Genomic DNA, 17,819 nt, shown 5'->3' on the forward strand with positions numbered 1-17,819 from the left:
AGGAAACAAAACAGATGAACATATGGGAAGGGGGGAAAAAGAGCAAGGGAAGCAAACCATAAGAGACTCTAAAAGATAGAAAAAAAGCTGAAGGTTGATGGAGGGAGGTGGGTGGGGGATGAGCTAAATGTGTAATAAGTATTAAGGAGGGGACATCCTATGATGAACACTTTTTATGATGTAAGTGATGAATCACTAAATTCTACTCCTGAAACCAATATTACACTATATGTTAAGCAACTAGAATTTAAATAAAAATTTGAATAAATAAATAAATAAATATTACCTCGGAAATTAAAACTCTTGATCACATAAAAACCTGGGCGGGCGCCTGGGTGGCTCACTTGGTTAAGCAACTGCCTTCGGCTCAGGTCATGATCCTGGAGTCCCTGGATCGAGTCCTGCATCGGGCTCCCTGCTCGGCGGGGAGTCTGCTTCTCCCTCTGACCCTCCCCCCTCTCATGTGCTTGCTCTCTCTCATTCGCTCTCTCTCAAATAAATAAATAAAATCTTTAAAACAAAAAAACAAACAAAAAAAAACAACAAAAAAACCCTGGGCATTAATATTTATAGAAACTATTCATAATGGCCAAAAACTGGAAATAATCCAAATGTCCTTGAATGGGTAACTAGATAAACAAACTGAATTATAAACATTCAACAGAGTCTTTCTCAGCAATAAAAAGGAATGAACTATTGATCAAAGACTTTATGCTTAGTAAAAGAAGCCATACTAAAAATGTTTTATCTCATAGATTTCATTTATGTGACATTCAAGAAAAGCAAAACCATAGGGACAGAGAACAGACCAGTGGTCACTAGGGGCTGGGGTGGGTGTTTGACCACAAAGGGGAAGCATAAAGGAAGTGTTTCAGGTGAGGGAACTATTGTTTGTGCTGATCATGATGGTAGTTGTACAAGTCTATGAACTTGTCAAAACTCACAAAACTATATACAGGATAAAAATTGAATGTTACTGTATGTAAATTAAAAATAAAAGAAAGCTGGAGTGGCTATGTTAATATCAGAATACGAGAGCAGAAATCAATGAAATACAAAACAGAAAAACAATTAGGAATATACATTTAACCAAAAGCTGGATTTCCAAAGGGTTAAGAAAACTGATAAACCTCTTGCCAGATGGATCAAGAATAAAAAGACACAAATTACTGATATCAAGAACAACAAAAAGATTATCACTATAGATTCTACAGACATTAAAAATAAAATAAGGGAATATGATGAGCAACTTCATGCCAGTGAATTTGACAACTTAGATGAATAAATTCACCGGAAGACAATAACTGCCTAAGCTGGTAACTACCAACAGATAACCTCAATAGCCCGATATCTATTAAAGATATTGAATTGGAAGGAGGGGACCTTCCTATAAAGAAAATTCCAGGCCCAGCAGACTTCACTCAGGAAAACTGCCAGAAGAAACAATACCAACTCCATCCATGCCCTTTTGGAAAATAGAAGAGGACGGAACACTTTCCAGCTCATTTAATTATTTCGTAACTTTTAAAACATCAAATGGAGAGCAGTGCTTTCATTACTTACAAGGCCCCCAGATCGAAATCATTGCCCAAGAATTCCTCCAGCAGACTTGTATCCAGCACCGGGTTCTCCAGAGTGTCACTGGGCCCCTGAGCTGCAAAGGCAAATTAAAAGTCCTGAGATTCATGAAGATTTCAGAATGGCTAGCATCTAAAAACATGGACAGGCCTGCACCCAAGAATTTTAAAGCAACTAAATAGTATATATTTATTGAGAGTGTGATCTTTCTTCCATTCAAATATTCCTTTAGAAATCTCTTTAGATCATGATGTAATGAGCACTGGGTATTATATAACACTGATGAATCACTGACCTCTACCTCTGAAACTAATAATACATTATATGTTAATTAATTGAATTTAAATTTTTAAAAAAAGAACTCTCCTTAGAGGTTACTCTCCTCCAGCAACCTTCCCTGACTGTCTAAGGCTGATTTAGGTGCCCTTTTTTATGTGCTTCCATTAACACCCTGTGCTTTACATTATGCACTATTACAATTGCTTTCCCTTGTGTTTGTTTCTCCATCTGAAGTCTTTAAAGAGCAGGGACCATGTACTTCTTATAGTAGCCACAAGAATCTATGGTATAAAAAAGGCGGCAATAAACATTTGTGGATGGATGCATGGATGCATGGATGCATGGACGGTTGGCTGGCTGGTTGGTTGGTTGGTTTGTTGGTTGGACAGATTATTTCCAGTTAAGTTCATCAAGAAGTTATCTTGCTTCACGTTTTTGTTAGACTTCCCAAAATGTAACACAATATTTTTGTCCTTTTTATTGGTTTAAAAGAATGAAAATACACTTACTGGTTTCTTTCTGATCATAATAAAGATGTTAAAATTTAAAAAGAATAAAGAAGAATATAAAACATAGGAATATATAATAAAGAGGACAAAACAGTATTTGTTTGTAGATAACATGATTCTATACCTAGCAAACTCAGGAGAAACATTTACAATATCCAAGATACGGAAGCCACTAAGTGTCCATCAGTAGATGAATGGATAAAGAAGATGTGGTATATACATCTACAAGGGAATATTACTCAGCCATCAGAAAGGATGCGGTCGTGCCACTGGTGACAACATGGATGGACCTAGAGGGTATTATGCTAAGTGAAATAAGTCACACTGAGAAAGACAAATACCATATGGTTTCACCACGTGTGGAACCTAAAATAACCCAAATGAATAAACAAACAAAAAGAAAAAAATGAAGAAATTTGTTCTGGTTGCTTGGTGGGATAAGAACAGAAGGGAGATGACTTTGAATGCCACCACAATTGTTCAGGGACATTCGAGGTGGTTTGGATTTCTTACTCTGAGCTAAGCCAAAGGAGAGGCACTTTACCTGACTCATTAATCCTCATAACAGCCCTAGGAAGTAGACACTAATATCCCCAGTTTACAGAGAAGGCAAAGTGATTACTCAGGTTAACTAGCTTGCCCAGGGTCTCACAGCTAGTAAGTGATATGCAGGAAAACCAAGCAGGCTGCCCTGATTCTTGAGCATGTGTTCACTCCCCTCCCCACCATCACCGCCCCATTTCATGCTCCAACAACAGGCAAGACTGACTTGCTTCTACTGCTTCTTTGGGCTTTGGTCAAGCTGACTGCTAAGAGAAGCAGGTGGAGGGAAGAATCTGTTTAATTTCCCACTGAATCCCCTGCTGGTGTCCCATCTGCTTTATACAGCATGTGTGCGCACACACACACACACACACACACACTGCTCCAGGCAAACCTGGAGGTGGCCCACAGATGCTAAGACCTGACCAATGTATCACTTGCTTTACATCACCCACCCTCCCCCACCACCATCCCCAGGAAGAAATAGGAGATGGTCTACAGCTCTCAGGACCTGCCCCATGTGGCATGTCCAAACACCTTAATGAACAAGGAGAGAGGATCCCCGCAGTAGCCAGCTTTCTCAGGGACTCCAAAATCACATCTGTGCCTTCCAGACTCAAAGGAAATTACTCAACAAGATAAATCCATAGTGTCAGATAAAATTGTTTTCAGGAGGCTTTGCACACACAGGGAAACTCTTAAATGACTGTTAAAATAAATCTCATGCTTTTAAAAATAATCCCTTTGCTATAAATGTCTTAAACACTTATTACACAGAAACCTGCAGAGATGGCATTGTTGAGCATCCCACCCCCTGTCAGTGAGGCTTGGTTTCAAGCTTTGATCCTACCCTGTTCTACATTTGGCTTTTGTGGGTGTCAGAGTCCTGCTCAGAACAGGAGAAGCTGCCCAGGCCTCCTGGGAGTGCCAGAGAACTACCCCTTTAAATCACTCTCAGAGAGAAAGCCCTTCCTCACCCTAGTTCTCTGCCTCCCCTTCTAAGCTCAGGGATAGCTGCCACATGGTAACCTGTCCTGCTGCCCTTGGCCAGACAAGAAAAAAGCACATAGTGAGAGGATCAATCCACCAGGGAGGACCAAAGACAAGTCCAAGTTGAATCCACAGGACCTACTAATAGACATACACAGACCTTTGGGGAAAAAGTGCTCCCCAAAGGTGTGAGTAGGGTACATACCACGAGGACCTTCCTTTCATTGCTCTTGCTTCCTCCACCCACCTGCCCATCCACCACCGACCAGTCCTTTTTTGTTACCATCTGATATGCTCTGTTCCCGTATCACTTTCCCCAACCCAGATGCCCCCTGTTCCTTCCTTTATCAACTCTCACCTTTTGTCACACAGCATCACTGCCCAGAGTATTCAGACAACAGCCAAGATGACAAAATTTGTCTGTTTCAATAACTGTAGGTTTTTAAAAGATTCTAAAAAGCAGCAGTGAGGATCCCCAATGGTTGCCCTTTGGATTTAAACATTAAAATACTTTCCCTCTGAAACACCAGTGTTCATGAGAAATTCGAGCAGAAATGTTCATAAATATCCCAAAGAAGGAGACAGAGGGGTAGAAGAAGAGAAAGGAGAGGAGAGGAGGAGAAGCCAAACGCTCTCCTTTTCTCATTTGCTAAGGATATTCTGTCCAACTTCTATAAAGCTGGATTTTAAATCTAATGGTGGTGTTTAGAGCCACTACCAAGTCAGAGTTGGATGAGTAAAGACGACATTTCCAATCATTACTTCACTGACTGTTTCATTCATTCATTCAACATACACTTAGTATCCACTATGTGTGCAGGAATAAAATCAGAGATGAGTTCACAACCCAGTGAGAGGGACAAGAAAATCAGCTAGCGCAGTATATGGTGTTAAGCATTAGGATGGTTATAGATAGGAATACTGTGGGACTTTTCAGTTAGGCTGGCCGGGGTGAGGTGGTGGTGGCAAGGACTCCTTGCAGGCGACACTTGAGAAGGAATTTTCAAGGATAAGTAGATGGTTATTAAGGAAAAAAATCTTTTTAAAGATTTTATTTATTTAACAGAGAGACACAGCGAGAGAGGGAACACAAGCAGGGGGAGTGGGAGAGGGAGAAGCACGCTGCCCGTGGAGCAGGAAGCCCGATGCAGGGCTCGATCCCAGGACCCTGGGATCATGACCTGAGCCGAAGGCAGACGCTCAACAACTGAACCATCCAGGCACCCAAGAAAAATTTCTAAGAACAGAAAAGAGCATGTGCAAATGAATTTAAAAACTCAGCCGCAGGACTCCTTTGGAAATGTGCCAATAGCGTGGCAAGAACACATATGAGACTGAGAGCAAGACCTGTTGTGGTCCCCAGTGAGAGCTGGATGCAATTCTGTTTCAACCTACTGAGCAGCTATGTGAAGTGTGTCTGTCTCTCTCCACTGAACTCTAAGCTTCTCTAGGGAAGAGATTGCTTCTTTTTGTACACATCCTAGAACAAGGCCTGGAACCTTGTTAGGCCTAATTATTTAATAAATACTGCATCTGTTGGATAAGTAATAAAATTTGAATGAAAAAATGTGATTATGAATAGTGGAAGGTGTATCTAAAGAAACAAGCAGACATCAGATCATGAAGGCTCATAGGTATCAGGGTAAGGAATTCATCTTGAAAGTTATGGAGACATTGGAACATTTTCATCAGATGGATTACATGACCAGGTTTATAGTTTTGAAAGGTCATACTGCCTGCTGTTGAGAGATTAGACTGAAGCTAAGCAAGAGCAAAGAAACTAGTCAAGGATACTGCCAACATTAGCCTTCCCTTATTACTCAACACACAATCAAAAGGCACCTGCTATGGACCAGGCAGAGTGCCAAGTGCTAGACACACAAAGACAAAGAAGCCTTAGTAGTCAAGGGTCTTGGTTCTACAATCAGGCCTGGGATCAAATCTGGCTCTAGATTTGTGCCGCCAGCTGTGCAGCCTTGGGTGGATTATCCAGCCTCTCCGTGCCTCAATTTCCTTATCTGTAAAATGAGTATAATAAGAGCATCAACCTGATAGAGTTAGAGTGAAGATGAAATGAGATAATGCATTTAAGATACTTAGCATAGTTCCCAGCTCAATAACTACTACCCTTCACCATTACTGCCAGTTTCTGTGCTCAATGAGTTCATAGATCAGTGAGAAAGACTGACATAAACACATACCATTGCATTGTGATATGACGACGAAGATGTACACAGGGCATTATGGGTCACTTAAATGACCCAACAGGAGCAAAAGGGTACCAGGAAAGCTTCCAGGAACAGGGGTCCATGAGGTTAGAATAGTCAGCAGGGACAGATCCTTGGGTCATGAAGGGCCATGAAACTCTGATCTAGGGCAGGAAGGTGGAAGAAAGCACAGTGCCCTGGAGCCAGCTCGTACGAGCTTGTGCACATCTCTTCCCAACTCCGTATTTAGTGTCTTCATGTTACAGCTTGAAATTGGCCATAGAGGGAGGATATACACCATGGAAATTGGCAAACACTACACATTGGGAATTTTTTTCCCCAAAGAGTTGGTTGTTGAACATTCACCAGCACACCACTGGATGTGAGTGGTATTTGAGAGGAGAAGCCTACTAGACTCTGTGACTGAATGGAAGGAATCTAGGCAATTCACTAGTCCCTGTTTTGGTGTGGTGATTGGGTGGGAGGTTGTGCTGGTGCCTTGAGAAAAATGAGACAGTCGGGTGAGGAGCCAGAGAAGGAGCTTGGGGATTTCATCTGCTCCGGCCGGTGTCATGTCATCCTGTTTTTGCACTGAGACAAAAGGGAGCAGCAGGGCAATGCTCCCAAGAGGAACTCCACCTAATGACCTGGAAGCCTGGGAGTCTCCCCAGTTCTCCCTGTACAGGTAGTCCTACGTCAGTCCAGGAAGAATCTAATCAGTTCTTTAAACCACAGTGAACATGAGCCATTGTTGGAAATCGTGACCAAATTAAAAGACTGTCTCTGGACTTTAACATGATATGAATCACCTGAAATTTATGTGCCTGATAATCAAAAGATAAAATGAAAATTAACCTTTATTCAACTTGAGTAAAGAAACAGTTCAAGCACATTGTGTAACAGGATGACAACGCCCACGTATGTTTTCCAGAACTGTCACAGGTGCAAAATTCTAGAAAGGATCACTAAAAACTTGGCTGTTGGACTCTTAAGAACAGCAGAAGACATCTAAGAGCCTGCCTGGGCCCACCAGCAGCTGTGTGGATGAACTTCATTTCCTTGCCTGTTCTGGTTCCCAGCTAGCAGATTAGGAGGCTCTGCATGGAAATGTGTCTCTTGACTTCAACTAGACACTTAACAAAATTGCTAATTAATTCATTCAACATTTAATAAATATTTGATGAAGTGCATACGTGCTAGCCACCAGGGGATACAATAGTGAGCAACACTCGATCTTACCCTCAAGGGAGGGGAGGGGCACAGAAAAAGAACAGGCAGCCCCAACACAGTGTGGTAAGTTAGGCCCAAGGAGACACCTGGGGTTCTTCCATCTGATTCGGGGGAGGCAGTCAAGGATGGTTATATTTGTCACTGAGCTGGCGGAAGGCAGAGGAAATTATATTAGGATTAGGAGAACTTATACCTGGGAGAACAACTACACCCCAAAATGCTAACCTGGAGAAAATTCTAAAATTCAGTATAAAATGACTCTGCTCTCCTCCTTGTCAATAATGTTATTTGTGATTTTCAGAAGTATAAAGAAGGCACACTGGCCAAGTATGCAGATGGCCCGAATGATGGAGGCAGGGAGCTATATGTTTTGAAAGAGTCAGGTCTAATCTCAGGCTGACTGGCTTGATGGCTAACTCTGACAAGATGACAGCAGGTTAAGCGTTCAGCTCTACATTGACTTTTTAAATCATGTAAAAAGGAGATGGGGAAACTTGGCTTATAAATGAATAGGTGCTACAGACAAAGGTCTTTTAGTTGGGCCATCATGAGGAAGTATCAGGAAGACAAAGAACTAATGTAGAATTATACTAATCATTGAGTACAGAACTAGGGTGCTGAGGTCCCTGTTCCTCTATGCACAGATGCAACCTTGATGACCTGGGCCCCACACCTTCAGAGGAATGTTGACAAATATGGTGTCCAGGGGAGATCCAACAGAGTGGGAAAGAATCACTAGTCAAGCCACATGAGAGATGGTTAATGGATAATAATAATAATAATAATAATAATAATAATAATAATAATAATACTTGGTAAATCTGTTGAGCACTTTTTATGTACTCTTTTTATTGTGCTAAGGATTTTACATTTCATTCTCATTTGATCCTCACAATAATTTTATTCTATCAGATGGGTGCTATTATTATCCCCATTTTTCAGAAGAGCAAATATCCTTAGCCTGCTTAAATAATTTATTCAAGTTGTAATAACACAATTGATCTTGCAGGGGCTCAGGTGTTTTCTACTATACCATAATGTATGTGTTCTTGAACAACCTTGCTTTCTGCAAAATCATGCAAAAGAATGAAGGAGAGTAGGGTTGGGGCAAAACACTCAAAAACTAATAAAAACAATAACATTCTTGGTAAAAATGTAAAGGACATATTAAATTATTATTAATATTGTTAGGTGTTTTGGTAAATAGAGGAATTTACCCTTTATAAAAAGGATGATGGAACGGGTTGCAAAAGAAGAGTTACAGCTGCTGAATTATGAGGACAAAGGGAGAGAGAGGAGAAACTTGATACTTGATTGTGATACCTGATTTAAGTCAATTACATTAGGGCCTACCCTTCCTGAGCTCAAGGACTCTCCTCTTCTCTCTGAATAGATAAAGCTTCCGCCAGCAGAAAAGAAAGTGGTTGGACCACTACTGGGAAGGCAGCTGATGGTGTCTGTCGTATACAACTTAAAAATGTAGTAGATCTATGATCATTCAACATTAACGTTATGACAGTTCCAGATGAATGTGTCCAGTTTGCTTTTTCACAGACTCAGGAGCCACTCAATGTGGCTGATGGGCTCAACACCTTTGGAGAGCTGCCCTTGTGGCAATTTGCATGGCTTCTCACTCAGTGAATAATCTAAACATTTGCACAGGATTTAAAGTAGGAGGGGAAAATGGTCAGTCTATTGCACCATTTAACCTTGATTTTCATGGAAATAGTTCAATGTCTCATTAGTTGGTTATCAGATTCACACTTCTTTTCCTGACTTGAAATATAAGTTCAGCAAGATCCTCTGGCCTTTCTGGGAGTCTGGGAATCCAGTTTTCCAGGAGTTCTGGAGCCTTACAGCCGAGCTTCCTCCCAACCCTTCAACATGAGGATTAAACTCTCATGCCTTGTGCCCTTTCTCTTCAATAACATATACTAAAGTTAATATATACGGGAATGAACAAAACACAATCAACTGCATGTTAACCAATATTAATTTTTAACTGTGGAAGAGAAATGTGGAAAACAGAAGCTGACAACCTTTCTTTTAAGTGGTATAGGAACACCTCAAGGAATCTCATTTCTTTTATGTTCAAGATGTTGAAGAATTATTGTTCTCCTTTGGTCTATTAGAAGCTCTAATTTTGCCAAGGGCCAAAGAAGAGGAAGAGGAAGAAGGAAGAAGGGAAAGGATGAAGAGGAAGGTGTCCCAGAGGAAGGACAGCTAAAGTGGGGATACCCACCCCCAGGCTTTATAGGTGCCTTGGATACTCTGGAATGTACAGTGTTGAATAATAAATCAATGTCCCCCAGTGGGTGGGTGGACCCCGCATGGCACAAATTCAGCAAAATGTGACATGGAAGCTGCCCCACGCTATGGCTTTCAGGAGAGCCCGTCCTGCCTCAGCAATGCTTTCCTATCCCGCCAAGCCAGGCAGATGGGGAGGGGGCAGCCCAGCAGGGCACTGACTGAGGCCTGAGTCATCAGCTAAGTGTGAGACAAGGACTCATGTCTTCTCGGATGTGAGAAATAAAGGAGGGAAATCCAGCAGACTTGGAGGGAGACTAGGCTTGGGGTTTTTATTGATTGATTGGATAAATATGTTGGAGTGATACCTATGTGCCGGTCCCTGGCTGCTGAGGCTAAAGGAATGAATGAGATACAGTCCCTTCCTTCCAGTTGTCGGTAGGAGGCTGACACAGAAAAAGGCAATACATGCTTTTCGAGGTGAAGTGCAAAGTACTGTGGAAGACACAGAAGACCTGAGGGAATGATGCCAAAGTGGAGACCTCAAGAGTGAACAGCAATTAGCCAGGTGAACAGGGCAGAGAAGGGTGTTCCAGAAGCAGGGAGCCTCATGTATTGTGAAGGTAAGGAAAAGCATGAGATCTGGAGAACTGCCATCAGGCCAACTTGAGATAATTCTAGTTCTACTGAACTTCTCTGGGCCTGTTTCCTTATCTGGGGGGAGGGGGGTTTTACCACCTTAGAGCATTGCTCACAGACTAAATGTGATGTGTAATCCTTCCGCTGACAGATTCACTCCTAGATCAAACTCTACTCAGGCCCCTCTGAACTTTTCAACAAGGCCTACTTTCATGTTTCTGTCTGCATTGTCCAATTTTAGCAAGAATCCTGACAAATCAGTTTAACCAGAATCCCCCATCCTCCATATCAGATCACCCTTGATATCTAGTCAGGTTTCTCATCCCCCCACCTTGCCCCAGGTGATGTCTGGTCACACTAGCCCTCTCTCAGCAAGAATCCTGTTAGGCTGGTCTAGCCAGAATCCTCCCCCCTTAGCCTGCTCCTGGGCTATACATTCCCACTTGCCCATGCATATTCCAGATTTGAGCCCAGTCTCTCTCCCCCATTGCAAAATTCCATCATAGTGGTCACTATACCTGTTTGCTAGCCTCTCCCTTGAATAAAGTCATCCTTACTAGGCTTTAACAAATATCACGGGTTTTATTTCTTCTTTAATACTACTAGTGCTCAGCACATAATGCATTTTCTTTCCCATTTTATTCCTTCTCTGCTCCTCGTCCCCACCCCCAAACACAGGACTCAGAACAATAAACCAATCGCTGAAGTCAGGGCAGATCAGCTTTATCAAAGCAGGGGGTTAAATGAAGGCCCAAATGATAGGAACTTGCCAGCCCTGTTCTAGAAAGTGGTTGCAGTGAGGTAGCAAGTGGCCAGTTTGTGGGAGATTAACATAGTGACTGGGGATAGGTAAGGGAGAGGAGGACAAAAGGGAGGAGATTTTTCCAAAGGCCAGCTATGTTTACTGAAGTATTAGTCTGACATCTACCCTAGAATAGGGAAGCCAAGGAGCCAAGGCAAGTACGATCTCTTTTTCTTTTAGGAAACCAAAGTGGTATTCAGATGGAAAGAGCATTGGTCTTGGAACGAGAAGACTAAGATTTTGCCACCACCGCTGGCATTCACCAGGGTGGTTTTAGACATGTCTTTCAGCTTCTTTAAGCCTCCATTTCTTTCATCTGTAAAACACCTTCCTCTCAGGATTGCAAGAGGGACCAATGAGGGACAGAAATGAAAGAGTTTGTAAAATGTCAAATTCCCATCAATAAGCATAACACAACTGGAAGAGTGAGAAGAAAACTTTGAAGATGGGTAAGGAATGAACTGGCAAAATAAGACAATGTCAGAATTGGTGGCTGGGTATGGATTTTCATTTTTTCCAACATTTCCATAAACAGCCAGCAAAGGGAGGACCAGTCCTGAGCATGGTTTCCAGCTCTGGATAATATGAAAGGTCAATTCAGATTTTCACACAGGAGCCTGCTTCTCCCAGGAGCAGACTATTGTCTTTGGGTTATCCCCATGCAGATAAAAAGAAGAAATAAAAGTTCTCCAAATACTTCTTAAGGCACAACACTTCCTGAGATGCATGGATAATAGATTTTAAAGCGCCCTTCTACCGATCAATCGGAATTAGCCTAGTCATGTTAATAGCTAGATCTTACTCTTTTATATTCACACACAGAAGTTATCCCAAAGTACATTTACTCTTAGCAGAAGTCTTGACCAGCTCCTACCTTGGAAAATTTATAAGAAATAGTTTGTAGATGTCCTTTCTGCCTCTTCCTGCATATAAAACATCTTGTGTGACTTAACAGATTTGTTTCAAAGCAACGAGCTTGCATAACCCAACAAGGGAAGGAAGAAAAGAGGATCATTGCTTCCATCCTTTGCATCTATAGAATCTCACTGCATGTGTAGAATGCATATGGGACAAGGAGAGTAGAATTCCAGTTGAGATACTCTAATCTGCTTTTGTACTGTTTTAATACACACACATAGAGAAATAGCTGTGCAAATTTTAAAAACTGTTTCTATACATGCTTTTATGAGCTGTTAAAAATATAAGTTGTGGGCGCCTGGGTGGCTCAGTTGGTTAAGCGACTGCCTTCAGCTCAGGTCATGATCCCAGGGTCCTGGGATCGAGTCCCGCATCGGGCTCCCTGCTCTGCGGGGAGCCTGCTTCTCCCTCTCCCACTCCCCCTGCTTGTGTTCCCTCTCTCGCTGTGTCTCTCTCTGTCAAATAAATAAATAAAATCTTTAAAAAAAAAATATATATATATATATATAAGTTGTACCGGGGTACTTTATAGGATATTATACAGTAATATATTTATTCAGTTCTTTTTGGATTTCCAACCTTTACATCCTGATTATCCACAGGCAAAAACAACAAAAATAATTAAAAGCAGTAATACCTTTCAAGAAGAAGAGAATTAATTCAGTTATGTGCCTCAAAGCCAGCTTCCGCAAACCCTGTCAATGCCTTGTTGAATGACGTGTTTGAGGTCAGCAATTACCAAGGTCAGCAGATAACATTCTTCACATGAATTTTGTATCACCCCAGCCTTTCCGGAAAGACACTGACAGATAAAAGAACTAGTTCTCCTACAGCAAGAGCATCCTCAGAATGTAGATTATGTGAAGCAAGTTCTCTCCTTAAACTAAATTTGCAGTGTCCCATCTTTGGACCTTCTTACAGATTTACTGTAAAATTAGCACAAAATGCTTGAGACTATTCACGGACAGGACAATAATAACAATATATTCCTTTCAGCTTTGATCTTATCCCCAAACAAGGAATGCTCACAAAACCTTGGAAATATAGTACTTTCATGGTTCCGTCTTTTCTGAAAAATGTTGATTTCAAGACCAATATGTAAAAGCTGAACCTTTTGCAATAAAAGGAAATACTCGGTACTTTGTCCTATGTTGCTTGGCAACTACAGGCTATAAATGGATTTTATGATTATAAAGGCTCTGGAATTAATGTGAACATGTAAAAGTTGTAATAACTCCCTGGAGACAGGAGTGTTCCTTTGAAAAAGAAATATGTGTGTGTGTGTGTGTGGCTTGTGCTCATTCTTGTTTCGAAAGCAAGCAAGCAAGCAACTTGGTTCCTTCACACTTGCAAATGTTATCATAAAATCAATAACTATTATTTATTTCATCATTAATCTCCATAACCCTAAGAAGTAGATGTTATTATCCCCATTTTACAGATGGAGAAAACTGAAATTTTAAAATGTTAAGTAATTGGCCCAGGGTCACACAACTAAGAAGCAGAGGAACCAGGATTCAAACCCAGGTCTGCCTTGGTTCACCAAGCCCTAGGCCACCACCCACAGCCATAAATTCACAGGAAGCATATTTCTCGGCTCCTAATCTTTGAGGCTATTGATCACTTTCACCCTAGGGGAGGGACACTCTTTTCTGCTAGCAAGTCATCTCACGTTCTCCTTAGAACACATGACCTCACATTGCTATACATGACAACTGTTTCTTACGTTACTACCATCAGGATATCAGATATCAGAGTATCGCCTCACTGGACCTTTTGTCCTGACTCTGGTTACCAAAAGAGCCACGTTGGAGAGTTAGCATCTTCTACTACACTTCTGAGCAACCCCGCTGCCTAAATCCCCTCTATAGATGTTTGGCTTGCACCGAGCAGTTCCTCAGGCCAGGGTTGCTGTTCTTCTATCTTTGCATTCTTATTGGTAGCCTTATCTTTGGAGTATCTGTAGCTGCCTGCTCTACAAACATAAACTATTGCCTTTCTACCACATCTGATGACACTGGAGCTGGGCTTGGCAAAAAAAAAAAAAAAAAAAGCCAGATGGCACTAATGTACCAACCACTCAGGCTCCAGAATAATTTCATCTATGGAATGGAATTACATGCAAATTGGCAAACTGTCACACAACACACACACACACACACACACACACGTCCTGGTCATCTGAACAGGAGCCGTGAGTTCCACAGCTCAAGTCTATAGATGTTCCTCCGCAACCTGCTTAGAAAACACTGGGCAGAGTGACTAGGGGCACAAGCCTCCAGAAAGACAGGCTTCTGCTAGCTCCAAGCTCTCAGACGTAACAGCTGTGCAACTGTGCGCAAGATGCAAACCTCTGAATCTCTTTCCTCATCTATGAAGTGGTGATGACATTACCTTCTTGTCCATTTTGTTGTGCAAATTAAGAATTAATACAGCTAAGGGTTTAGTACAGTGTCTCCCATAAAGTCAAGGGCTCATTACAGGGTAGTGGTTTTCTGACTGATCACGGGCTGCTTCAGGGAGCTCCTTTAAAAGAATAAACATTTTCTTAATTAGAGGTTACTGATAATACTACTTCACTGGGCAGTAACTGTGCGTCAGGCACCATGCAAAGCCCTTTGCCTCTATCATCTTACTCAATTCTCACTCCTCTCCTGTGAAATACCTACTTCGCTTGCTAGCTGAGCACACAGTCTCAGAGAGACCCAGTCATTTGCCAAGGCTGCATCATAAGTCCGTGGTAGAGGTGGGCAATCTGGATGCAAAGCCTGTGCTCTAACCACTATGTCACTCATCACGACACATGCAGATTGGAGAAAGGAGCTCAAGGTCAATGTGTGTGATTTGTAATGGTGCCTGATTTCCAGAGGTGATACAGGTGGCCTGTAAAACGTGGGAAAGACGTGTAATCAGACAATCCCCCAAGATCATTCCTGCAAACTCCCAGGGCCATTACCTTGACTGTGTTTCCTGGTGTCTGGACCTTTTTTTTTTTAAAGTGGGCTCCACACCAAGAATGGACCCCAACATGGGACTTGAACTCATGACCCTGAGATCAAGACCTGAGCTGAGCTCAAGAGTCAGACACAAAACTGACTGAGCCACGCAGGCGCCCCTGGGCCTTTATTTTTGCTCAGGACTGCAGCGTCCACTCCTCTGTTAGACTCCAGAAGTCTCCTGATGACTTCTAAGTATTGATTCTGATTCACAGTTCATGGCCCAGTTTGAGTTAAAGGCTGAACCTGTCATAAAGAGACTTGGATTTTGAATCTCTCCATCCCCAGTTAGCATCTCTGCCATGTTTTCTACTGAGCACCACACCACCTTCATTCCCTTCCCACTAATAGTTCCTTTTAAGGAGAACAGAGTTACCACACTAGAGGAAGGTCCCTACTATAGATCACAGATCCAAGAGTAATCCACATAACAAACTTCGATGAGGAGCTGTGATTTCCTCTCCAGAGTTGGTCTGGATATTAAAAATATCTGTGAGAAAATGAGCACAAACTGAACAACTATGTATAATGCAAAAAAGGCCCCTGCTTCCCCACCAGAAATTCTGGTCAAGAATCTCACTCACTTAACACACATTCAACAAACATCTATGTAACTGCAACATGCAAGACAGTGAGCCTGCAGAGATGAACTAGACAAAGGCAAATCCTCACACGGAGATGCTTACAGTATCCTCTGTGGGAGAAAGACATGCAAAACAAGAAATTGAACTTTAATGTAAAGGATGCGCATCCAAAGATGTGCACAAAGTGCTGGAGAAGCATGGAGAATTTTGCTTCTAACTTAGCCCAGGGAAGTTTGCTGGAGAAAGAAGTAGGAAAGTGCATTGTGGGTAGAGGGCACAGTCAAAGATCCAGTGTTATGAAAGGGCAGGATGCATTCAAGAAACCATGAAAAGCTGTGAGGCTGGGGTATAGATAATAGTAAGAACAATACAGAAGATAATAATAGTAATAGCAAACATAATGGTAATCCAGGGACTGTTCTGAGCCTCATGTATACCGCATCATGTAACCTTCCCAAAGCCTATTAGACAGGTACCAGTAGTGTTCCAGTTTGATAGATACATAACTGAGACACTGAGAGATGAAGTAACTCGACGAAGATCACACAGCTAGCAAGGGGCAGAGTCAAGATTAGAACTCTGGCCCTGGAGTATGCCCTTAACCACTTACATCAAACCATCTGTAATAGATATGAGTATGGAGGAGTCCCCTGCGATAAGGACACCTGGAATGTTATCTTGGGACAATTATGCTAAGCTCAGGCAAAGGAGATCCAACAGAAAATGTTTAAGCAATGGCATCCACATGAGTCAACAGCAAAGTGGAAGGTGGTCAGCACAAGGACAGAAGTTAGGAGACTCTTGTAAGAGATGAAATGTTTGAACAGAGGGGAGGTTGCAGCTGAAAGACATTTCTAAGGTGGAAGCAACAATTTGATAAATGATTAGCTATAGAGTATAGAAGGAGTCTTCAAGAGTGGCACCCCAGTTTCTAGTTTGGGGGGTTTGTTGGAGAGTGAAGGGAACCCAGGAGGCAGTGAAGATTGAAATCAGAGAGGAGAAGGTTAATGTGTTCCACTCCAAATGGGTGGATTTGGGAAAACTGAGGGACACTTCAGCACATACATATGTACTTTAAACAGCTATCAGTCTAGGTCTGGAACTTGGCAATAGAGTCTGGGATATGCTGATCCATGGGAATGCCCACTCAGGGTAAGCTTTGGTGTTCAAATAAGAGAGTTTCTGAAACGGGACTTGTGGGCAGACAAGGAGGGGGGCGAACTACTGAAAGCACCCAAGAGGACACAGAGGCTGAAGGAGAACCAGGAAAGAAGATGCCAGTGGATCAAACAGGTTAAAGCTTCCACGAGTGAACAATGGGCGATGGTGACAAATCCCAGAGACACCGCCAGGAGGATGAGGGCCGAAGGTTTTTTAATGCAATCTAGCCATTAGGAGAAATTCCAGAAGAGCAAGTCAGAGCAGAAGCCAGATTAAATTGGGTTGAAAAGCAAATAGGACGTGAAGAATAGAGTGGGTGTTTTTCAGAGTTTGGTGATGAAAGAGAAGTGAATGGAAGGAGGGTTAGAGTTGAGAAAAGAGAATTAAATCTCCTCGCTGACCCACTGATACCTGAATTTTGCTATTATTCACACCCCCCCAGGATGTTTTACTACCCTCTCCACTCCCTTGTATTGACTTTATTACATCAATTTTTAAGGTATTATGTAATGTAAAGTATTCCCTGAATCTTTTTAGAAGTAGGCTAGGCACAAATAATCAACAAACGTTGATCCACTGCCAAGAGCTTCCTCCTAGCAGACTGGGCCCCTGGAAGCCTTTCTTCAAGTACTTCTGGCACAGCAAGCCCAGGGCAAAGGAAATAATCACCTTTTTCTGGTGATTTTCCTATACTCAACAATAAAACTGAGAGCAGACTTTTAAGAATTCCCTCCCTTTTTGGTTACAGTATCACTTTGGTCTAAGTGTTTTCTGATACGGTGACAACTCAGAGTATAGAGGTGAAACCATTAACTATTTTCATTACTGCTCTTAATCGTGTCATCTATCTCCCTTTCCAATCTCTTCACAACGTTTTAAGTAGAATCTCTAAGTTTCTAGACTCTAATTGTTGAAACATGCCGCAGTCTAGGATCTTCTCCCTAGTTCGAAGGGCATCCTCTCCATCATGGGAGGCTCCAGGCTCGGGATCCCTCAGGAGGGGCAAGTGAGAGAAGCCGCCAACAGCCTGAGACCAGAGCAGGGGTCCCTCAGCTCTTCCGAGTCACAGACCTCACGAGGCATCTGATGAAAAGTAAGGAGGCTTCCGCTGACGTATTAGCCTACACAAACACCTA

The 17,819-nt window shown here is 42.2% G+C and overlaps 1 protein-coding gene across 1 annotated transcript in view; it reads right to left on the reverse strand.

The window, feature by feature from the left end:
• MYRFL (myelin regulatory factor like) overlaps positions 1-17,819 on the reverse strand; it is a 120,432-nt gene that overhangs the window by 85,456 nt on the left and 17,157 nt on the right. The window contains exon 3 of the mRNA XM_045872979.3: positions 1,564-1,654. Coding sequence (XP_045728935.1) covers positions 1,564-1,654 — 91 coding nt within the window. The remainder of the gene's footprint in view (positions 1-1,563; positions 1,655-17,819) is intronic.

This window comes from Mirounga angustirostris, unplaced genomic scaffold, assembly GCF_029215605.1.
Source record: "Mirounga angustirostris isolate CCGP_5_RB_7025 unplaced genomic scaffold, mMirAng1.0.hap1 SCAF_5, whole genome shotgun sequence".
Classification (NCBI taxonomy): Eukaryota; Metazoa; Chordata; class Mammalia; order Carnivora; family Phocidae; genus Mirounga; species Mirounga angustirostris.